The sequence below is a fragment of the Rhincodon typus genome, chromosome 19 (genome assembly GCF_021869965.1).
Source record: "Rhincodon typus isolate 14 chromosome 19, sRhiTyp1.1, whole genome shotgun sequence".
Lineage (NCBI taxonomy): Eukaryota > Metazoa > Chordata > Chondrichthyes > Orectolobiformes > Rhincodontidae > Rhincodon > Rhincodon typus.
Genome location: NC_063350.1, coordinates 27,293,047 through 27,318,046, shown reverse-complemented (window position 1 = coordinate 27,318,046; position 25,000 = coordinate 27,293,047). Strand labels below are relative to the sequence as shown.

At 37.9% G+C, this 25,000-nt stretch overlaps 1 protein-coding gene and 1 long non-coding RNA gene across 7 annotated transcripts in view; one reads left to right on the top strand and one right to left on the bottom strand.

Annotated features, from left to right (window-relative positions):
- Positions 1-25,000, bottom strand: part of LOC125485426 — a 104,374-nt gene that overhangs the window by 65,879 nt on the left and 13,495 nt on the right. The gene's annotated exons all lie outside the window — the stretch shown is intronic.
- Positions 2,250-20,271, top strand: ythdf1 (YTH N(6)-methyladenosine RNA binding protein 1). Of its 5 annotated transcripts, none has more exons than XR_007264156.1 (4): positions 3,079-4,631; positions 13,048-13,086; positions 15,007-15,114; positions 19,281-19,380. XR_007264156.1 is itself a non-coding variant. In XM_020530588.2 (3 exons), exons 1-3 carry the CDS (start codon positions 3,126-3,128, stop codon positions 19,302-19,304), a joined length of 1,569 nt encoding a protein of 522 aa, XP_020386177.2. In that variant the 5' UTR covers positions 3,079-3,125; the 3' UTR covers positions 19,305-20,271. The 5 variants fall into 5 exon arrangements, 2 of the variants coding, with proteins under 2 accessions (XP_048464075.1, XP_020386177.2); XR_007264155.1 differs by lacking the exon at positions 19,281-19,380 and adding an exon at positions 17,547-17,647; XR_007264157.1 differs by lacking the exons at positions 13,048-13,086; positions 19,281-19,380 and adding an exon at positions 17,547-17,647.

Below are 25,000 nucleotides of genomic sequence, written 5' to 3'. Positions count from 1 at the left end.
AGGCTACTTTTAATTGTTGGTTTGAGGAAATTTATGAAAATCATGGAATGTTTCCGGCACAGAAGGCTTAAATGTGTCATTGCCAGTTCAATAGAAGAGCATCTCTGCTAGTCCCAATGCACTACTCCTTGTTGTCTATCAGTTTTGGGTTGGCTAATTCCCACTGAAAGCCAGATTTTATCTACCTCCGTCAGACTTGCAAACAGATCCTAATCACTTACTGTCCTTAAAAAAAAAAAAAGTTATTTTCATTATATTTGGTTCTTTTACTCATAACCTTTTTAAATCCGTGTCCTCATAGTTCTTGACCCTTTCACCAACAGGAGCAGTTTCTCCTTACCTACTTTGTCTAGGTCCCCTAAGATTTTGAACACCTTTCCTAACCACGTTTTTAAGTGGCACAATGCCAGCTTGTTAAATATATCTTTGGTTACAGGGAAGAGGGACTTCAGTTACATTCTTGTAAATGTTTTCGGCACCTTGTCTAATAGATTCACACCCTAAATTGTGATGACTAGAATTAGATAGAATGCATAATTGAGTTTTTATTTTCAGACAATGGGAGTTTTGATTTCAGTTTACAGCCAGTCACAACGAAGTCATTTCTGTTGGCTTTTAATGGAATTATGCCAACTGGTCTGCCACAGCTTGCAATTGTACAGTTGGCAAATTGAGTGTGTTTTTTTTAACAGAATAAAGGACCACTATTCATTTCAATCGAAAATGATATTTTATTTATCAAATTTAAATCTTGCAAAGTTTTCACTAGAGTCAAAACTTTTTCTTGAGTCTTACTGACTTTGCAAAGGATTTTTAGGATGTGGCACGAGTAGCTCTGCAACTTCATTCTAGAAGGCATTGAACTCCACCTGATAAGAGTGCACCAGGTGCTGTTCCACTTTCAGCCCTATGTTTGCTGACCCACATTGGCCCCTGATTTAAGCAATACCTTGATTTTAAAATTCTCTGTTTCCAAATCTCACCATCGCCACTCCCTTATGTCTGCAATCTATTTTTACCCAATGTCCCTCAGATGTTTATGCTGCTCCACTCTGTCTTAACTATCCATGGCTGTGGCTTGAGCTCTGAAATTCTCTCTGGGTTTTAAGGAGCTTTGTCTTAACTTTTACTCTGCATTTGCTTGTTGTCAAATTTTGTCAAACCTCTGAAGTGAAATATCTTGGGAGGTTTTACTGCAGTAAAAACACTATATTAATACAGGTTGTTCAAGGAATTGGATAATTATTTGAAAATGTATTTAAGAGAGCCAGAAAAGGTTTGGATCTGGCATTGGAATAATTAGCTTCAGTTCATTGATACTCTGGTACAAGCTTAATGGGTGGCCTGGTTTTCTCGTTACGATTCCGATGATTCTATAGAAAGGCCAATTCCACTACTCTTCCAATTAACATGGGACTGTCTTTTTTTTTAAAAAAAGAAATGCCACAATACCTGAAACGCTGTCAGTTGTTGGAAATCAATTTTAAATTCTAATCTGCTGGGCATTTATTTTGTTTAAAAATAGAATGTTGATAAATTCAATTGTATTAATGTCAAGACTACCCAAACCATGTGTGTGAGCTATGTAATGTACATTGTAGAAATCCTGATTTTAATTGATGTCTAAAAAGAGCACTTGATGCCAAACAAGTAGCAGCTTCCAAACCTGCAATCTTTACTATCTTGAAGGACATGGAATGCAAATGCAGGGCACATCACCTCCAAGTTCCCCTTCCAGTCATAAATCACCCTTGCTTTGTACTATGTTGCTGTTTAAAAGTCCTGGAATTCTTCTTCCCATGGCGCTATGGGTGTGCTGTCATTAGATAGTCTGCAGCAGTTCATGAATGTGGCTCACTACTGCTGACACCTTGAAGGCAATTGTCCATAAAAGGTGGCCTTGCCAGCAATACCTGCATCTCATAAATACATTTTTAAGGAAGACCATTAGCATTGAGACAGTATTTTTTTTGCATTGCGTCAGTGCAAACTCTGCAGTGCAGGTTAGACATGAAGTTGACGATCTGATAGTCAATGGATTCTGGCAAGTAATATGAAACTATTTCACTAATTTCAGTGAGACTGTAACTTGTGAGAAAGAAAGTTTTTAACATTTTCAGGCAGTCCAGTTTCTTAACTTAATTTTAAAATATTTAAAATAACTGCTGACCTGTTGCCACTTCATTGAGATTAACTGGATGTCAGCAGGTCTTAAATGTACTTAAAAGCTCCAAATAGGAAATAAAGACTGTAGTTTCCTTTAGCTATTTTCCAGATTTTGCAATTTATATTTACATCTCTTAGCCCTACTTTAAAAAGTTTGTTTATTTTATGTTTGGCTGCGTTGCCACACTCCACAGGGGAGACTGTAGTCCTGCTGTGACATCCTGAAATTTCTGCAGAAATTTATTGTGGTAAGATTAACAGGAAAAGTTAGGACTGACTGAAAAATATTCACGAGTCCAGCTGCTTGCTTGTGTTAATGGAGTGTTTTTAAATGGGTTATTTGTATAGGATACTGCTTCCACTAACAGGTCCTAAAACTCGTTCCTACATTTGAAATTCTAGGTGAATGACCTTCTCGTATTACGTTACTAATACTAATATGTAGAGTAGATTGTTACATCTGTGAACTCACAGGTCTGGTTAATTTTCTGTTCCAATTTTTATTGTAGAATTTGTTCTTTTAATGAAATAATTGAGGAAATTGCAACAATAGTAATGCCCAAATTTTACAAATTATTTTAAAGTAGGCATATTATTTTTTACCCCAAAAATTCTAACACCATAGTTTTTGTGAGAAAACTTGTGAAATGTTGTGATATTCTAATTGAATGTACCTTTAATATATTATTTGGACTTGGTAGTTCTAAATGCGATCTGTTTCCACAATTTAAAAATGGTAGATCTGGTAGAGGTTCAGTAGCGACTTTAAAATTTAAAGTATATTTGAAATTAAAGATCTCATGAAATCTAATTGTCTGCAACTAACTGCAATCTTGATGAAACAAAGCACTTCTTAAAAAGTTAAATGGCAGAAGGGAAGGAGGAATGCATAGTTTGAAAACAACTGTATTATAATTATATTTTTCTTTTTCAATCAACAGAGCAACAGCTATCCTTCAATGACTGATCCATATTTGTCAAGTTATTATGCCCCTTCCATTGGATTCTCCTATTCTCTTAGTGAAGCAGCACCATGGTCCACTGGCGGTGATCCTCCTATTCCATATTTAACAACCTATGGACAGCTGAGTAATGGAGACCATCATTTCATGCATGATGCTGTGTTTGGTCAGCCTGGGGGACTAGGCAGTACCCCATATTTAAACCAACATAGATTCAACTTTTTCCCTGAAAATCCAGGGTTTTCTGCATGGGGAACTGGTGGATCTCAGGGGCAACAAACACCAAGCTCAGCATATGGCAGTAGCTATAGTTACCCACCTAGTTCTTTGGGAGGAACAATAGTAGATGGACAGGCAGGGTTTCCAAATGATACCTTGAATAAGGCACCAGGCATGAATAGCATTGAACAGGGGATGGTTGGACTAAAGATTGGAGCTGTGACATCAGGTGTAAAGACTGTAGGATCTGTGGTAAACAGTCCAGGTATGACCAACACAGCACCTGGAAATGGCTCAGCAGCTGGTGTATCTGCTCCAAAGCCAACATCGTGGGCTGCCATTGCAAGTAAACCAGCCAAGCCTCAACCAAAATTAAAACCAAAGACTGGAGCAGCAGTAGGAGGTTCTGCATTGCCCCCACCACCTATAAAACATAATATGGACATTGGTACATGGGACAATAAAGGACCTGTACCAAAAGCTCCTCCAACCCATCAGGACCCTAATACTCAGGCAGTTCCACAGCAGCAGTTGACTCAACCCCCTCCAGCTCAGCCATTACAACTTCCACAACAATCTTATCAGAATCCTCAACAAACCCCACAGAACCGATGGATAGCCCCTCGCAATAGAGGGGCAGCATTTGGTCAAAATAGTGGAACTGGTAACGAAAGCAACTCGGTGGGTAGTCTACCGGTTAGCTCTCCACCAAGCAATGAGACTCATCCTGTTCTTGAGAAATTGAAGGCTGCATACTGCTACAACCCAAAAGACTTTGATTGGAATCTTAAAAATGGCCGAGTGTTTATTATCAAGAGCTACTCTGAGGATGATATCCATCGCTCTATCAAGTACTCCATTTGGTGTAGTACCGAACACGGCAACAAACGCTTGGACAGTGCTTATCGCTCGATGGCTGGAAAAGCTCCTGTTTACTTATTATTCAGTGTGAATGGCAGTGGACACTTCTGTGGAGTGGCAGAAATGAAGTCGCCAGTGGACTATGGTACATGTGCCGGGGTTTGGTCACAGGACAAGTGGAAAGGCAAATTTGATGTTAAGTGGATCTTTGTAAAGGACGTGCCTAATAACCAGCTGAGGCACATCCGTTTGGAAAACAATGATAATAAGCCAGTCACTAACTCTCGGGACACTCAGGAGGTTCCTTTAGAGAAAGCCAAGCAAGTGCTCAAAATTATTGCTACTTACAAGCATACCACCTCAATTTTTGATGACTTTTCACATTATGAAAAGCGTCAAGAAGAAGAGGAAGTTGTACGTAAGGTAAGCCCTGCCAGATCATTCATGCATTTGTGCTGAAGTTACCAGCCAACAAGGTGGTATTTTATTGTAAAATTTATGTTTTGATTGCATGAAATTAATTATTTTTTCAATTGAATTTCCAATCCAATCATTAGCTGTGAAAGAAATATTTAATTTCTTAAACATAATGTAACTAAAATTAGGTTGAAATGTAATTATAACTGAAACTCATGGACAGTGTCATTATATTTTTACGAAAAAGAACATTTGAATTGATTGCAATTGAAACTTTAGGAATTATACACCAATTAGCAGGAGTCTTTTTCTTTCAACATCCCCGCAACACCCGCCCCCCCCCCCCCCCCAATTCAAAATCCCTGGCCCTACAGCTAAATTACTTTTATTTTGTGCATTGGATTCCAGAAATTTGCTTAGCATTGCACTAATTGGCCCAACCTGATATCAGGCTTTCCATTCAAAATAGCTATTTGAAAGTGGTATTTTGCATATTCTATTTCACAGGATTAGTATCATGACGTATGTATCAAAGTAAAGAATGATGAGCTGTTCTAAATTGAAGGTGGCGTGGGATTTATGGCACTTTGTTTGGAACTAAAATTGATATTTTGTTAATGTGTTCAAATTTTTGACTTTGTAGGCTGCTGTAAAAATACACTAAAATTTCAATCATGAAATTTTATGTCTAACGTATCCGTAAATTCTACTATCTTTTAAATTATTTTTCTTGCCCTTATTTATTCAAAAGCAATGACTGCAGATGATCTTGGGGAATAGGTATGTGCAAATGCATTTAACAAATTATTTCAGATTCAATTTGTTTAGTTTTTTTTAAAAGCTGTTCATATTCAAATACGTAAAAGTCAATGCAAAACTGATAGTAAAATGTGACATTTGGAACTGCTTGAAGAGGATAAATACTTGTTCTTCAACAGTAAAGGTAGCAGTGTGTTATTACAGAGCAATTGTATACTGTATGCACTCCTTTGTGTACCACAGGAGTTCTTTTTTAAGAACAAATCCATCCCTACATTTAAGACAACGATTAAAGAGCATAGAGCCCCATGGATTTGTACTTCACTGGCAGATATTTTCTAAGCAACCTAATCAGAGGTGTAATTACACATCTATCTAAAACAAGAGGTCATAATATTAAAAAACAAAATTAGAGCTTTGCCATTTAGAATTTACACTAAGGTAAGTGGTATAACCTCACATTAATAAAGGAGAGAGAAATCAGGGAGTTATATACCATTTAGCCTGACGTCAATGGTGGGGTCAATGCTAGAGTCTCTTACAAAAGATTTAATAGCAGAGCACTTAAACAGTGACTGGATCAGAAAAGAAGAACATGCTATATGAATCAATTGGAATTTTTGAAGGATGTTTACTTGTAGAGTTGATAAGGGGGAACCAGTGTAGGTAGTTTAATTCGACTTTTTCAGTAGGCTTTTGATAAGATATCACATAAGAGATTGGCGAGTAAAATTTAAAATGCATTGGTTTGGGGGTAGTGTAACTGACATGGATAGTGAACTGATTGTCAAGCAGGAGGAATCAGTTGGTTTCTTCCTGAATGGTGGAATGTGACCAGTGGGATACTATAAGGATCAGTTCTAGAACCACTAACTAATCACAATATATTAATGATTTAAATAAGGAAACTAAATGTAATATCACTAAGTGTGCAGATGACGCAAAGTTAAGTGGATGGTTGCAGGAATGCTTCAGTGTGATTTTGGACAAGTTGAGCAAGTGGGTAAATGCATGGCAGATGAAGTAGATTTTGGAGTAGATCTGTAGCTCGGGTTGTGGGCGTTGAGGTCGGTTGGCTTGCCGAGCTGGTATGTTGTTCCGCAGACATTTCGTTACTGTGCTTGGTAACATCCTCAGTGCAGCCTCTGATGAAGCGTCGGTGTATTTTCCGACGCTTCATCAGAGGCTGCACTGAGGATGTTACCAAGCACAGTAATGAAACATCTGCGGAACAACAAACCAGCTCAGCGAGCCAACCAACCTCAAGATGAAGTAGAATGTGGATAAATGTCAGGTTATTCACGTCGGTAGCAAAAACAGGAAGGCAGATCATCATTTGAACAGTGATAGATTAAGACAAGGGGAGGTGCCACAAAACCTCGGTGTTCTTGTACACCAGTTGCTGAAAGTAAGCATGCAGTGAAGAAGGCAAATGCGGCCTTAGCGAGAGGATTAGAGTACACAAGTAGGGATGTCTTGCTTCAATTGTGCAGGGCTTGGTGAGACTACACCTGGAGTATTGTGTGCAGTTTGGTCTTTTTATCTGAAAAGGGATGTTGTGGCTTTGGATGAGTTCAACAAGGTTTACCAGTTGGATTATTGTGCTGGCAAGAATGGGGCAGCATAGTGGCTTAGTAGTTAGCACGCTGCCTCTTTTATAACTGTCTTTGCCCTAGGATGGGGGATTTCAAGACTATGGGGCACACTTGTAAGGTGCAAGGAGAGAGATTTTAAAAAAAAACATGAGGCAAATCTTTTTACACAGAGGGTGGTTCGCGTGTGGAATGAACATCCTGAAGAAATGGTGGATGCGGGTACAATTGCAGTGTTTAAAAGACATTTGGATAAGAACATGAATAGGAATGATTTGGAGGCAAATGGGCCAGGAGCAGGCAGATAAGACTAGTTTAGTTTGGATTTGTTTGGCATGGATTGGTTGGACTGAAGGGTCTGTTTTACGACTCTACAACTCGGTTAGGTGGATTGGCCATGCTAAGTTGTCTGTAGTGTCCAGGGATGTGTAGGCCAGGTGAATTAGCTATGGGAAATGCAGGGTTATAGGGATAGGCTGGGGATGGGCCTGGCTCTGGGTGGGATGCTCTTTAGAGGGTCAGTGTAGACTCGATGGGCTGAATGGTCTGCTTCCACACAGTAGGGATTCTATGATGTGTGAAGAGAGATTGGATCAGTTCAAAGTGTATTCACTGAGTTTAGGAGGAGGAGGGAGAATCTCATAAAACCTAGACATTGCTGACAGGAAATAGATAAGGTAAATGCTGGAAGGTTATTCCTGATGACCAGAAAGTCCAGAACCAAGCATCACAGTCTAAATGTACAGCGTAGGCCATTTAGGACTGAGGTAAGGAGAAAATTCCTCAACCAGAGAGTGATGACCCTATGGAATTCTCTATCAAGGAAAGTGGTTGAGGCTAGAACATTGAGTGTCATCAAATAGGAGTTAGATACAATTCTTGACGTAAAGGAATCAAAGGCACGGGTAGAATGTGGGAACAGGATTCTGAGTTGGATGATCAGTTGTGATCATATTGAATTTTGAAGTAGGTTTGAAAGGCTGAACAGCCTCTTTCTGCTCCTATATTCTGTTTCTATGAGACCAGAGATATTTTCCATGCAAAGGGCAATGGAAGCTTTTGGAAATCTTCTCTCACAACTGTGGAAGTAAGATCGACTGGAAAATTTCAAGATCTAGATCATTGTACAATAAGGACATCAAGGAGCTGGTTCACAGCAACTAGGTGGAATTGAGATATAGATCAGCTATGATCTAATTGAGTGACAGTGGATATTCAAGGGGCTAAACGGCTTGTGCTTTGCTGTGGTTTTATTTTCATGATGGTGATTTAGTGTGTATTTGCAATTCTGTTTTGCTGACTGTATATTAGTGATTGGTCTGAGTACTCCCAGCTATGAAGCAATAATTGTTAGTGGATATGCATTCTCACTCCCTATTTGTAAAATGTATCTGTTTCTGTGTCCATTTGTCTGTCTGACTCTGTGCAGAACTTTCATAGAATCATAGAATCATTGAATCCCTACAGTGTGTAAACAGGCCCTTCGGCCCGACAAGTCTACACTGACCCTCGGAGCACCCACCCAAACCCATTCCCCTATAACCCCCTAATCTACACATCCCTGAACACTACAGGCAATTTAGCATGGTTCTTTAATTATTGCCTATTCCTAAAAAGATGGAATTATTTCATAAAATGTTACATTGGGTCCTTCGCCCCCCTTATTTTGCATCCAGTACTGGTAACTTAAATTTTTCAATTGTTGTATAATTCACGATTTAACATACATTCTAATCCAAAAAGACAAGTAACAATTTTAGTAATTAAGTCTTGTAGTCAGATGCATGTTACATTATGGAAGTGGATTTGAAACAATTAGGTAGATTATCACCTTCCTGGCACAGTCTGTAATCTACTGGGGTGGCTTGAACATCCTTTTTTATAGAAACCTTTTTTTTTTCCCAGCGCTTTCAAGCAAGGCCTTTTATAAATGGTGTGCAATCCAGATTTGCACTACTGGCTTGGCGAGCTAGTCTGCAACCTCATGAATGTCTGTCTTGTACAGCAATTTTAAATTTAGTAGCAGGCTAGAATCCAGATTTCTATGCAGATACTGTTACACTTGTTTAGTTTGTGTTTGTGTAGACTAAGCTATTCATTTTGCCTATAGCTTCAAACTTACCATGTACAGCGGCTAAAAATGATACTTAAAATTTCTTATTTTCAATAATTCAAATATATTTTGTCAAATGGGTTTCTGTTTAAATGAACAATGATACTTGGGTTTTGAATTACCAATGCTTAAATTCATTTTCAATTAAACTTTCATTTTATCCAAGCCAATTGTGTATTGTTTTGCTTAATAGCAGACCTTAATTTAAGCCTTAATTCAACCATGTTGCGACAAAGCAGCAGCAAAGCAATAAGGAAGGTTAATGCTGTAATTATGCCAGTTAGTTTGTTCTTAACCTTCAGATTGATTTGGAAAGGTTATTGATATTACAGATCAAAAATAACAACGTCCTTTTTAATTTTTTTTTTAAATATAAAGATGAGGACATATGGAGCCTACTAAATGTAATATATGGTTCTGAATATGTTTGAAGCCCAGTCTGGTCTGATTAGGCTAAGTATCAAAGCTGTACAACTTCTGTCAACCCTTGGCTGGGTCAAATCAAACTCTTGTTTCAATTTTTGACCATGTTCTTATTTTGATTACACTGATGCATTTTTAGCAATCAATATTAGTGCAATGTTGTAACAATCATTATAGTAAGTAAATATTGATTATAAAAATGAAATCTCTCTCATTCTCTTTAAATTTTCTTTTACCTGAGAAAATTCAGTAAAATTTTGACTTATAATAATGGGCATTTTTATAGCACCTTTATGGATATAATTTCACGACCCAAAATCAGACAAAAATATAATTGAATCAAAAAGAGATATTCTGAGAGGTAGCTAAAAGCTTGGACGATGATTTGGGATTTTATAGTAACTCTTAAAAGAAAAAGTGAAAAGGGTCAAGGTATAGAGTAGAAATTGAGTTTAAAGCCTAGATATAAATAAAAAGGCTGGAATGAAGCATTAGTGAATTCTTGGAGAGTTGTATAACTGGCGATAGTTGCAGAAATGGGAAGGGACAAGTTATGAAGAGATTTCTACAAAAAGAATAAAATTTTACATTTTGAAAATATTTTAAATTGATTTGTAGCTGATTTAGATTGGCAACGACTAAGAAAATGATTGATTTGAAATGGCCATAATGTGTTAAGATCGGACAAAGATACTGACTTCATTTGGAGAAGCTTAAGTTTATGGAGGATGGCAAACCATTCTGGGCACCTTTTAGAACAGTTGAGTCTGGAAGTGACAGGCTCTGATGATGGTTTCAGCTGACAGTAAGCTTGGAGGTTGGGCAGTGGACAATATTCAAGGTGTGAAAATCTTTAAAATGGAGAGAATTGTGTTGCAAGTAAGTTCATGATCAAATAGTCTGCTTCTTTGGACAGTTGTCCAAGTCATTGGTGAGGAGACACCTGACTAGGCCTAAAGATTATGGCTTTAGTCCTCCCAGTGTTTAATGGGCCACCTGGCACATTTGAGTCTGGATAATGAATCAGTTGTATTAATTGTGCAGCTGCATCACAGGAGTTGAGACAAATGGAGGAAAGCTGGTATCATGAGCTAATGTATGTAACACTCTCTGTCTTTAGCTGATATAGCCAAGAGAAACATGTAGATGAGAGAGAGGAGGGGACCAAGGATATATGATGGTTGGGCTGCAGAAATGGTGTGATGGTGGGAAGAGAGTCTGTTGTTTGAGATGCTGTAATAATCATAATCAAGAATGGAACAGTGAGAATACTGCCACTAAACTGGAATGCAGACAAGCTGGGCTGTTGAGTTCATAAGGATATCATTTGTGACTGGGCATTTCAGTGGCAGGGATGGAAACCCAATTTGGAGAGCTTTAAGCATGTAGTATTGGGAAAGCTGGCCACAGAATTTGAAGATACCAGGATGCTTGCTTTGGACAGTTGAGGGAAGTTGGAGATGCATCAGTCATTTTCAGTGACAAGTAAGATTGAGGGCTTGTTATATATGATAAGGGTGCAATGCTAAAGGAGGAGGATAGTAGTTGAAGGTGGACTGTTTCAATTATAAGGTAACATGGGAGCCGACAAGGAAATTTGTGGAAATAAAACAGAACTGTGGATGCTAGAAATCTAAAAAATGTATATTGCTGCAGAAACTCGGCAGGTCTGGCAGCATCTATGGAGAAAAAGCAAAGGTAATGTTTTGGGTCTAATGACCCTTCTTTAGAACTGTTAATAACTAGGAAAGGTAGTATATATGTAAGGGAGATTTATGGAGTCATGTAGACTCCAGTGAACAGGAAGTGTAGTTCTATAAGCTTAGAGGTTATATCTGCAATTAGAAGAGAAACCAAAGTTGTAAGTTTGCCATGGGGCAGGGAACCTCCGCTAGGTGAGGTAGTGGAAGCATGAGAAGCAATTGAATGAATGGTAACCTTCTTAAAATGAAGGAATCCATGAGCTGCTTCTGAGACTTGAGGTTTGGTGGAGCATTGCTGGTGTTGCATTTGCTTTCCAAGCTGGTACTTCCAAAGTAAATAGTTCTGATACGGAGCTAAAAGTTTGAAAGTGCTTAAGGTCATCCAGCTAGCTCTTGAGTGGGTTGTTAAACTAGTATAGTAAACGGGGTGGATAGTATTGTCCCCTATCTACACCCCTTAATGATGAGGACCATACGAGAGGGAGTCATTAGGATAGGTTAAATTATTTATTGACCTTCAAATTAAAGTTTGCTTCAAGGCTTGAAGGAAGTATGGTTGAAATGGTCATAGGGATGGTGGTGGTACTGAAGTTAACCATATCTGATGGTTAACTGAGTCCACATGAAATGGCAAAATCGAGGGAATCTGTATGAATATGGATGGGAGAGCTTCTATGGAAGATGAAGTTGAGCGATGACAGAAGGGCAAGACAAGTTCAAATGGAAATTGAAATCACGAGAGATAAGTCTGAGCTGAGAATAAACCAGTAAGCATCTCAATGTGGTGCTTGAGGAAAGATGGAAAATAGCAATTTTAGAGAAGAGGGCAAAGACAGGACAATGTAACATGTTTGAAAGAGGGGAATGCAGAAGTGTTGTAGGGGAGAAAGAGAGCAAATCATGATTTTTACAATGAAGGCTGCCACCAGGCTTTTTCAGGGTAGACCAGACAGTGAAGTGTAATCAAGAAGTAAGCTTCACAAAAAGGCAGAACGTTGTTAGCCATATCCGTGATGACAATACAATTATGTGATTGTGGATAGCAAGAGCCCTTATGTTTTTTAAAGTTTGAAATGCTTCTTTATTTCAGAATACATTTTTAAATAGTTCTGCATCATAGAACATTCATCCGTAAAATTTACACATCAGTTTTACAAATTACAAAATCTTCATTTTGTTTTAAATCACAGATTTATCTTAAAGATCCCCAGAGTCTTTAAAATAAACTAGTGTTAATAAATAGTTAAGTGCCTTCATCCTAAGGTGATTTGTGTTTCTAGTAGTAGATTAAAATGTCTTAGTGACCAGTAGCAATCCTATAAATAATTTTTTGGCCACATTTATTATAGTTTTCCTATTTCACAACTTGAAGTAATTTAAGACATTCTGCTTTTTTGACATGCACATTTGTTAGCAAACAAGTCCTGGCTAGGTCATTTCAGGGAGGAACTTTTTTTTTTGCTGGATGAACAGATTGAGAGCATGGACTGAACATATTGATGATGTAGTCATCATGATCAAGGAGTAACACCAGTTTGGAGAAGGAGAGGAGTTTGAGGCCACAGCAAACCAATTTGATGTCAGTTTAAAATAGTTAACTAAAGCAGCATTAAATGATTAAAATTTGTGTATTTTTGTTAATCAGAACCAATAAATGCAGCCACTTGCTTTAAACAAAATTTGAGGACTTTGATATTGGCATAGGAAATTTATTGTGTATATTATAGTTGCCATTTTCCCATTGGTGGGTGAAGTTTCTGTGTATGACAACAGTAACATGCTAGGTTTTTAAAAAAAAATCAAAAGACATTCCTTTTGTTTTAACTTTTTAGGACAAAATTTCTCTACCAGTGGCTTCTCATTATTTACAGGTAAATATAGAGAAACGACTAGTTTTGAAAAGTTTTTTGTTTACTTTAAATTACGAGTAACCCGGAAATAGAAAACAAAAGGCTGATCATACGCAGACTTGACAGCAGAATCTTGTGACTGTTTGTTAATCTTGGCTTTGCTGATTTGTAAATAAGATGGTGCTGTTACCATTACAATCTTTTTCTAAGCTTCTTCTGCCACATTGTTCTCAGATATTTTTTCCCTTTGTCTCCAATTCCAATAGAAGATAGACCAGTAACAGTCGAGTCATTTGGGCTAGAAGGGTAGAATGAAGAAAAAGGCCCAGAAATACATAGGAACTAGATGGAGCCAATTACACTTGAATACAGAGAACAAACAATAAGCTGACAAAGTCACTAAGTGACTTGAGCCAAATCCTTGGTATTTGAGGCTGCCAAATATCCTGACCCCAGAGATAAGGAAAAAGAGCTGACATGTGAGGAGTATAATCAGTACAAAAACCGTAAATTGGTAAATCGATCCTACAATGAAATGATAAAACCTGTACATTTAATCGTTATTCCAAAATGTGAAGGAAGATTGCTTATACTTTAAAAATAAATAGTTGAAAGTTGAGACCTCTCATAAATCACGTAAAACACACTTTTTTACTTGTATTTTTTTAAAAAAGAAATCAGTCCTTACATTATTAACTGGTGAATTGTCATGCTCTTTGTTCGTTTATTATAATGGTACATGATTTTAAACCCATTTCATACAATAAATCAGTGTGCCCTTGGTCTCTATAGTGCAAAGTCAGATATAGGTTCTTGCTTAGAATTTCCAACATGGCAATTTTCTGGGTTTTTTTTTCAGACAAAATATTGGGAGAAGGGTAAGAATACTATTCTGTTTGAGCTCAATATTAAGAGCTGCATTCATATGATGTCCTTGAGTATGCAACCTTAATGACAATCATGTTGGAGATTAGTTTCATGAAAGAATGGTAGGAAAACCATGCTTTGCTTCGCTCAACATGCTTAATGAATTTTTTTCTTTGAGTTTTCTGGCTTCACTTCTCACCCTGCTCTGTCCCAATCAGTGAAGCTTAAAATAAAAATGTACAATGTTTTCTGACTCTGTGCTTTCTTCACATTGCAAGTAAAATTTTAAATGTGAGGTGATTTTGTTAGTAATAAATTTAATGGGGGACTATACATGGCATGTATCATATGCAAAAAATACAGAACACGTGTTTTTAGAGAAAACTGTCAGCGCAATTTACCTTTGAAATGTTGCATCTGAACCTTGTCATTCGAAGTTAATTCAGTCAGTGTACTGTTTCTCACTGGTCTATGTTTGGTCATTCAGAATTGGTACTGGTGTGGCATTTGGTGTTCTCAACATTATAAGTAGCTCTGTAGATACCTTATGCTTTAGTTATGGTACCTATTGCTTTAAATGTAGAAGTACAGAATCAATGACTAATAGGAAAAAAGGATTAATTTTCCATTTATTTCTTCCACAAAGTTTGGTAATGATCCGAAGCCATATGGAAGGAGATTTTAGGATGCCTATTCCTGTTGTGACCCGTTATATTTTTCATGCCCTATGTAGTGTACAATGCATTGCTCTTCAGTTCTTTCTCCCATTGCCATTGGGCAGAATTATGTTGCTCTTTAGAGTCTATAGTGCCATGGCCATTTTTAACGCTTGGCATGAGATTTGGTTCTTGTTTCTAACTCCGTGCAATGCCTTTCCTGTCATTGGTGATCATGATTACTGCCTACCTCTTGACCAGTGTTGCATTGTCAAAGATTCTGAAGAAAGTAAAAGAAAGAACCCTTAGTTCAAATTAATGCATAAAGTCAAAAGTCCAAATTGGCTGAAGCATCAGTGTCTGACTTGCCTTTGGCTGGCAAGTGCTCAAAGTCATCCCACTCCTCTTCCCCTTCCAGCCACCGTTCCTATGAAGGCACAGTCATCCAAGCATCAGGGAGAATGAGCTGCATCAGAATCGCTGCATCAGTCCTCATCCTCTTCAAGTTTTGCTTCAAAGACTTCGGGTAAGCGTCAATAGAAAACTTAATCTAGAGCAACAAAGGAATCGTCGTTCAGTAGTTTTCCATTCCAGCCAAGTGCCAAGGTGGAGACTGGGAAGACAGTTATTTCCCTGAGTTAAGATTGTTCCTGATTTCATAGCAAAACTGCACAATGTAATATTTGGCGTAATTCTATGTACGTCATGTATGTATTGGTATTACCAATAACAAATTTTTTTGGATGGATTACATTACTTCATACATCTACACTGTCCAGCTTCTTGGAAAGATAAGGGAAACTGATGGTAGACTCTTGGGACTGGTTCAGGTCGCAAGCATTACTCGGTCAGTAGTAACCACTCAGGCTTGTTTCATCTTTTGGTGAAAAGATATGTAATACTTTGACCTATCACTCTGCACTTTAGGGGTAATGGAGAAATGTGCTTTTCAGGCCATGGTAATAGTCTGTGATAAAGAATATCCCTATCCCAATCTTCAAGAGGAGTGAAGGAAAATATTACAATAAATCGATTTCAACAGCATCTGGTAATGCTGGTATTTCTCTTACAGTTAGTAGTTTGAGGGGGTTGGGATCGTAGGCAGGAAGAAATGTGAATAGCAGTCCAGTTTTTATGCCTACTGCTGTTAATGCACCAATTTTGCCTCAGTTTTGTCTTCCCTTTTGTCAGCCCATTTATTTTTCTGCTGCCCACCTCTTGGTCAGCTCAGTTGGCTGGATGGTTACTATGCAATGCAGGGTGATGCCAATAGCATGGGTTCAGTTCCTGCACTGGCTGAGGTTACTATGAACAACTCTTCTTAATCTCTCCCCTTGATTGAGGTGTGATGACCCTCAGGTTAAACCACCATCCTCTGTCTCCCTCTCTCTTTATAATGAGAGAGCAGTCCCATGCTCTGATAGGACTATGGCAACTTAATGTAATTACTTTTCAATATAAATAGTTCTGTTGAATTTCAGCAAGAAAGAACAATAGCAGCAAGGGTGAATCTATTTGGCAGGCAGAAAAGTGCAGTGTCAGCTCTATGCAGAACTGCCCCATTTATGCAGAACTGCCCCATTTATGCAGTGGTCATTGTCGAGTAGAATAAATGTGGCAGTGTGCTTAAACTAGCAGAAATATCTTGGAATGTTGATTTAGATTATTTGGATCACTTAGTGTAGCATACCCACCCAATGGAAAGCAGTTCAGAAAGTGTATTCCTTACTACATTGTGGTGTGAATAATGCACTAGTAAGCAAGCAACACCAAAAGGACATGAACTTTGTAGGATCCAGGGGCAACAGTTTGAAAACAAGTAGGCTAGATCACCACACTGTTCCCAGTGAATACATTTTTCAGATTGTCCATTTAGTATGATAAATATTTGATCACCCAAATTAGCCTCCATGTTTTATTAAAAACCAGAATGTGTAGATCACAGACTATGTAACTCAGTTTCCAAAGATTAAAATCTTGAATCGTAAAATTTGAGCTGCATCTTGGCACATAGCTGGATTGGCATTTCAAACAGTTTGAGCGATGGTGTTGCCAGAAACACTAAGGATAAACTTTTTTGATTACAAACATCATATAAACCACTAGATTACAGTTGTAAAGTATCTGCTGGTGATTCAGTTCTGTCATTAAGACTGTTTATCAACTAGACATTTATGACGGAATGTGAACCAGGGCCTCAGAATTCTGAGTCAGGCAGGTCAGTGCAGTTGAGGTCCAGATCAACTATGATTAAATTGAATGGCTGCAGGTTTAAGGGACTGAATGACCTATTCTTGATCCTATATTCCTTATTATCCTGTTTGTCCTTGTATAACTCCAGAGCAGCCGCTGAGGCTATCGAAGAATAATCCGAGTCTTCAGACATTCAAGTTTATTTTTAAAGTTACTGACCTCCACTGCTGCATAGAAGAAATTTTGTTTTGTCCAGTGACACCGAATAATGACTATTTTTCTGCTTAGTCACTCACTTCTGGTCTAACCATTGCTGACATTGCTGGTTGCAGCAACCTGGCTTCCTCATCTGAGCTTCAGTCCCTTTCTGGCATCCTCCAGTTACTTTTGATTCTTTATCACCCTGTTTCCAGCCTGAATCTTTCTTTAACTTCTGACTTCACCTGTGTCCCCTATAACCTGTAGCCCTCCATTCCCCATCGCTGCTTCTAACCTCTATCATTGAATCAACCTGTAATGATACTTCAATTTCTGTTGAAGATCACGCTGCCTTTAACACTTAGTTTGTTAATAATCTCTGGGCTGTATTTCTCTCCTTTTTTGAAATTATTTGCTCAACTACATCACAATAGACACCTCTATCTTTAAATACTCCACAAAATTTTGAGAAGTTGAGAGCCAGGATCATTGTAAAATATACATTTTGCACATCTTGGTGTTTAATTTTTTTCATTATTGTAGACTCTTTTTCTTTTCCTATTCTAGAAAGGGAAGATGTTCTAAAGGCAAAATCTTCCATTTCACATTAATCATTCAAGTTGAGAGTTTCATTGGGAGAAGTCGAGGTTAACAGTTGGCAGTACAGGTAATGAAAGACTACTGTTTTGAAAAACCTATCTGCCAGTCTACCTGTAATTAAATATGTTTACCTCACAGAAGGACCACACTGTATTTGCTGCATTTCTTCCTTTACTGAGACAATTGTGGACAATAGGTCTTTGACTTTGACTTATTTTAATTGAAGTACAACTATTTACCCATGATACCTCATGGAGTTGGTTGAGCAAAACTAATCTGGGGGAGGTTGGGAAAGATGAAGTTGTTTTTAGAAAACTATTGATTGTGTCTTGGAGTGAAATCAAAAATCCCTTGTGACCCTACAGTATTCTGTGATAGTGAAGTGTTTGCTTTAGTTAAAAAATGAAATGAGGTCTTTAACTTCCATTATGTTCAGGAGCACATATTCACTAATTAATCTTTATACTTCCGAAATTGCAACGTTGGCAATTCTGGAATGGCATTCCATAAAATGTAGGCACACTAGCCTTTGCTCCAAAAAGGGCTTATTTTGTGAATGGTGGGAAAACTAGCTCCTCTTGTTTTGTTGCAAAAATCCCTCCATCTTAAAAGGTAGAACTTGGCTAGCAGTACAGTTAGATAGTTGGTGGGATAATCGGTGAGACAGCAAATCTTAGTGTTGCTCATTTCCCATTACTAAGGTCTGCCAAATAATATTTATGCAAAGAAACCTTCCACTACAAAAGAATGAGGAGCTAAATGCAATTAAATATTACACTTTTTCGCAAAACTGTCTGAAATCTTTTTCAATGACCAGTGTACTTTCAGAAGCCTGCTGCAGTACATTTCTGATGCACTTAATATATGGGCAAGACATTTCCAAATCTTTATGAATTCCGCCGTGGGACCTGATTCTTGTAACTCTTCCATTTCATGGAATTGAGAGCTCATTAGCAACACAGATTTCCCTTATCCCTCTCTAACTGTTAAGAGATATGTGGTGATGAATTTGGCACATTCCTGAAATCGTAACCCACAGTTACCTGCAGTGAAGTCTGTGACAAGAACCTTGCAATTTTCGGCTAATGCGTCTAGTATTCAAAATACATTTGCAACCATTTGAGTTTAACAAATTGGTTTAGTTGAGAAGAACTGATGAGTGACTTGGTGTGAGTATGCCGCAATGGCTGAGGTGCACTGAAACAAACTTGATAATTCGAGAATTTCTCAAAAGGATTGGCATCCTGAGAACCACTTCTGTAAGCTTTGCTGGCTTTGGATCATTACCTGAGATATATTGTTAGCTGATAATGTTCGTTGTCTTTTGAGTCTGGAGACCATGGTTCACAATCTCTCCAGTCAATGCAGCTTAACTCTTCAACTAGCACTCCACCAATCTACAATATACAACTTCTTGTTTCAAGCAAAAAAAAATGCATGTTTTCTGAAGCCTTCATAATACTGTGAATTAGTGTATGTAAATAATTTAACTTCAAACAAATTTGTACTAAAGCCCACATTCCTCAAACATAAATCATGGGGAAGATATTGACCAAAAAGAACATTTTTATTGTTGAATTGTATAGTTTAAAATTTTAATCATGTTGGAATTAGTACATTGTGTTGTGCAGAATGCCTCATTTTAATGGAAAGTAGTTTTTTAAATTGTTTTCTCAAAATAATTTTTCTCTTTCTCTGCAGGAGCGCCTGAACCGAAACAAATGATAAGAAAACATTTGACTTGATGAGTTTAAAAAAAAAACTGAAAACCTGGTGCTGTGACCCAGCATCAGAATGAAAATAAAAATCAAAGCTTTCTGCTCCAGTGGTATCTTTATGTGCAGGGGAATTAAGCTACATCACGTTTTTAGTACATTTCTGTTTTTGTTTTTGCCCAGACTGGTCTGCATTTTGTTTGTAATTTTGCACCTAAAATGCTGTAGCAGTCACTGGTAACTTCTGTTACACTGAAGCTTTAGCCTGCATTTGTTTAGCAATCCTACGAAGATGAGCCTTTCAAGCTCTTTTTTTTAAAATGGGAAATATTACTGCGTCAGCCTTATGTAGTTTGGATGATGTGATGCTTTCAACGTTACTAGTTTTGGTGATGTGTGTTAACTTTGAGCTTTCTGGTGTTCTTTTCAAGTCGCTGTTAATTTGCATTCTCTCATGAAAATCCCAAGGTCATTCTTTTCTCTTCCTTCCGTAAAGCTGAGCTTTAATGTAGGAGCAAATAGTGGAAACGATGGTTGATGTCTCAAAAAATATAAATTGATGCAAACGTCTCTTGATTTTTGAGATGAAATATTTTTGATTGTTTTTTTCTGTCCGAAAGCTGTACTTTGCTGTACTGTATGTCTGTGGAATGAGGGAACCATTGAAATTGCTGCCGACTGGATAAAGCATGAAACGGTGCTCATGCCTGTTGCTTTAGTTCACAGAAACTTGCACGTGTTTATTGTAGAGGAACTTTACTATCGTTAGAAAGAAAACAAACAATTAACTCTTCTGAACCTAGTTACAAAAATGGACCTCAATTTAAAAACAAAACTATCATTTAGACTTATATTTAGACAATTTTAGTTATGTCTATGGAATATTGCCTGTAAGGTAAATGAACATCATTGGGTTGATTTTTCTTTCCTCTAGAAGAATACAAGCCTTAATAAACAATATCTATTTAGCAAGCACAGGTGATCTGTTCTTAATGCCTCTAATCATTTGTGTTCTAATTTCTTTCTGTTCATGTGACTGGAAAACTACATTCTTTTCTCTGAACAAAAGTGCATAAATTCAATTGAAATGAGAATCTTCAGGTTTCAGAAGTTATCATTTTAAAAATGTCAAATAATTGTGTTGTGCATTTGAAAATTAAGTTGGAATATTTGTCAATGAAAATGCTTATGGGGAACAATGCACACCATGAGTACAAACTGTTAGAACAGACTAACTGAAATGTTCATTGATACTCTAAAAGTGGAACACCTTGAGTAAGCCTAAGTGTATGATTTAGAAAATGTTTGTGTATTACGATGCTATTCTTTATCCATCAGTTCAAAAGTGTCACTTAAACCAATTAATGTATTATTCCTTTAGTTGCTGCAACCTGCTGATAAAATCTTAATAAAACTGGATATTGCATTATATCTATTAAGAGCCATAAAAATGATGGGTGGTTATTATTTAAGTGCAAATGCTGAAAACTTAAAATCATTTGAATATTATAATGGCCAACATTCTTAGCTGTGCAAATTGTGCTTTATAGCACTATTGGAAACTTTTCCGTCACTTTGATTGGAAGTAGACTGATAGATGATAATTGGCTGGGTTGGATTTGACCTGACATTTGTGGACATGACATCTGAGCATCTATCTGGCAATGGAGAATATTGCTATCTTGTTGCTCCGCTAGAGCAGCTTGCCTACTGTTAGAAGTATTTCTGGAACATAAGACTTGAGTACTAGTGCCAGAATGTTGCAGGGGTCAAAACCTTTGCAGTATCCAATGTCTTCAGATGTTTCTTTATCATGTGAATTGAAAGAGTTGCAGACTGACATCTGTCATAGTCATAGGCCAATCGAGTCTACACCAATCAAAAACAAACACCTAATTATTCTAATCCCAGTTTTCCAATACTTGTCAAGTCCTAAAAGGGCTGTTGCAATTGCTGTCATTCTAGGAACCTGTGGAGGAGGCTGGATGTGATGGAATTACAGAAACACGGTGGGTAGGTGTGTGTGGGGGAGGGGAAGTTTTTAAAAAAAATAAAAAATTAGGTAGAGATGGAACCCAGACAGAGAACAGCAGTTGGACAAACTGAGGAATGAAGAAGAAAATACCTGCTAATGGGGACCATTAGTGTGTGAAAATGGGTTAGCTAAATGAAAGCAGTTCATATTATAAGGTGTGGGGCTGGGTGAAGGACATGGAAGAAGGTGCTCAGGCCCTAAAGTTATTGAACTCAATATTGAGTCCAGGAGGCTGCAGGGTGCCCAAGTGGAAAATGAGATGCTGTTTTTCCAGCTCATGCCGATCCTCGCTGGAACCCTGCAGCATGCTCCATAGAAATGTTGGCCGGGGACCATAAGTGGTGTCTTGAAGTGGCAGGCAACTGGAGGCTCGCCATTTTAGCGGACAGCTGCATAGCCACTCTACATGATAGTTGGATCAGACTTGGCTGCAATTCCACTGCTCCTCTTCTTATCCCCCATCCACCCCAAACCCGTCCCAAGCTCATCAAGGGAAATACCATCAATATTCGTGAAGGCTGGTCACTTAGAATGGAGATGAAACGTTTTAACACCTTGTAAGAGTGATTGAGCAAACATGTTTTTACTAAATTATATTCTATTAAATAGAAAAGATTCCCTGCTATTCAAAGAATAGCAGGGTAAATCTCTGTGTAGGTTATCATTGCACAGCCTTCTCACTCAGTGCATATGTATGAAATTGAATATCTGCGTGCAATTTGAATTTCTTGCCTACTAATTTTATTGAGTCATTGAATGCATACACACCATCCTGATTGGCACTGTTGGCAAGTCGGCTCCAGTCCTGTGGTATGCAGGTAGTTCTACTGCTGGAATAGCATACAGAATCAGATTGAATATTAGTTTTAAACTAGTAAGATTGATTCCTTGTCACAAATTGAATGTGATATATCAAAGTTTATCTCCTTGATTTTCACTTCTATGGAACAATTGTTAATGAAAACAAGAACCAATGTGAAGTTTGTTTTTTTTGTCTTTCATGCTTAGGTACATCCAAAGCCCTGCCATTGCTGTTTTAATACGTTGATTTCAAGTTAGGTGACTAGAAAAGCCACGTTGGTGATATATTTAGTTTTTCATTGTGCTGAGGATGCGGATTTGGATTTCATGGTTGGGGTCTTTTCAACCTCCACCAAAATACAGTGAATAATTTGTCAAAATTATGTATTTTATTTTTCTGTAAATGGAAATTTGTAAACTCGTCCATTAGCTGTGTATATTCCTTCCCAGGCTGGCAATGGTTAGATGGTGATGTAAAGAGGTGTGCAGCTTGAAGTGAGAGATCAAGGCATTGGCTTGGTAAAAGAGATAAAATGGGGTTTTAAAAAAAACTTCATACCAGGAGATGGATGTGATGGCAGCGGGAAAAGGCCAATAAAACACCGAGTATGAAATTTAAAATTGAAAAGTATAGTTTGACTACTAACATCCTTCCTAGATGAATAAACGTGCAACAGACCTTTTGGGGGCAACAGTAGGATGCTAGTAATGTAAAATGTGGTAATTGTATAAACCTATACAAACTTTACATGTTTTAATTTATAAGTAGTCCAAGGCTTTGCACTTGTAATTGCCAGAAGTGAACAATTGTTATATAGGAATTAAATGTGTCAACAGTGCATGATAGGCTTTTTTTTTTAAAATAAGGGCTGTACTTTGTGTTCATTAAATTTCTTCTTCAAACTTGCAACTTTCTATGGCCCACCCAAGTACAATATTTTTTTTAAAAAAAGTACTTGTGCAGGATAACTTCTCTGCTTTCCTCCCTTGGCCTTTGCCCCAAATGATTTAATATCCTTGATGATTTCAACCTTCATCTCAACTCATCATGCTGTCTTCCTATCCTCTCTATTGCTCCCTTTATGTAGAATCCCCAAACTACATGAATAGCTTACCCTCTGATCTTGACACGTGGTCTTGATGGCCCATCATATCAGTTACAGATTAGACCACTTTTAATCACCACCAATATCACTCACAACCCACTTCCCTTTCTACATCCCAATACAATTGCCATTTGTATCAGTCGCTAAGATAAAAAGCTATTCCCTCTGTTAGTTTATAACAGCACTTTTAAAATTCTACCTGTTTGATATCTTGGTTCATTCACCACAGCATTTCTGCAACTACTGACTGGTCAACCTCACCTACCTTTTTGATGCTTTGGTCCCCAATAAAACTATTACTCTGATTCTGGCTATGCCCCCCGTACAATCTTCAACACAGCATTCATGACCAGATCTAGTTGCATCACTTGAAAACTATTGCCCTGCACTCTGAAAATTCTCATCAATCAAGGTGATCCTATAACGTACAGATAATTCTCTGCTTTTCTGTATTACAACCTGTATTCCTAACCCCATCTCCGTTTCATCAGCTTTCACTTCTAACAGTAAATACAGCAAGCTCACGACTTGTCATGAAGATTGAGGCCATTTCTTTTTCTGCATCCCTTCCCCTAGCTGATTTGATCAAATTTCCTCTCTTGCAACTCCTGCCTTCGACCTGAACACTCATCTTTTTTTAATCCCTCTTTGCCGATAAGCCCTCAATGCACTCACCTAGCTAATGAGACCGACTTCCTGATGTCTGTGATGTTACCACTAAACTATTGATCACTTATTTATAGTATAATGAGATGATTATGCTAAACGTGTTGTAACTGTTGATGTTACTCCAATACGACCAAGGCAGAGTAAAGTAGAACAGATGAGACACAAGCTTGCAATGGAGCAGGGGTAAGACACTATCCTTGGGAGCTGTATTCAGTAACGTGTGTAAGCCTAAATAAACAATGCTACAGTACTGAAGAGAGTGAGAGAACCTTACTGTAGGATAACACCAGCTGGGGATGTTAGAGAGTAAGACTGGTGCCAGCCTAGCCAAAAGGGAGCTGTTTCAAAGAGTGTATGTGTAGAGACCTAATGCCTAGAAAACAAGATGGTACAGTGTGCTCATAAAATCATTATTCTTTTCAGTGTGCTTTAAAGCATCCATGTTCCTGAATGATGATGTTAGTTCCCTGTCTTTTTAGGTGTTTTCCCTCTCCCCTTTAATTCGACTCTCCTCTCAAAAAAAATGAACCCTTGACCACACGGCCCTTTCGCATTACCGTCTTATTTCCAACCTTCTTTCTTTAAAGTCAAAGAACGTAAAACACACAACAGTGCAGCAAGGAACAAGCCCTTCAGGCCTGAGCTGATATCTGTGCTGACCATGATGCCATTTGAAGTCCTTGAATATTTTGTCATGTCCCAAATCTGTGTCCGTTGTTCTCAACTCCATATTTGAATCCCTCTGATTAAATTTTGGTTGAAGTCTCAAGTGACTGACGAAAACAAGCTTTTCCTCCTCATTCTTCTCAATGTGCCCTATAGCCTTTGGCATATTTTTTTAAAAACCATTTCCATGTCACAGCACTGACACTGTGGCAGTAGGTGAGACTGTCTTGTTTTATTCAGCTGCAAAGTCTTCATTTTCATCTCTAACACCATTATCTTTAGTTCCACCAAGGATCTATCCTTGGCCACCTCCTATTTCTCATCCACATGCTGTTCCATGGTGACTTCATCTGAAAACACATTATTTGTCACATGTACCCTGGTGACTCCCAGTTCCACTTTGCTACCATTTCTCTCAACTCTTCTTTT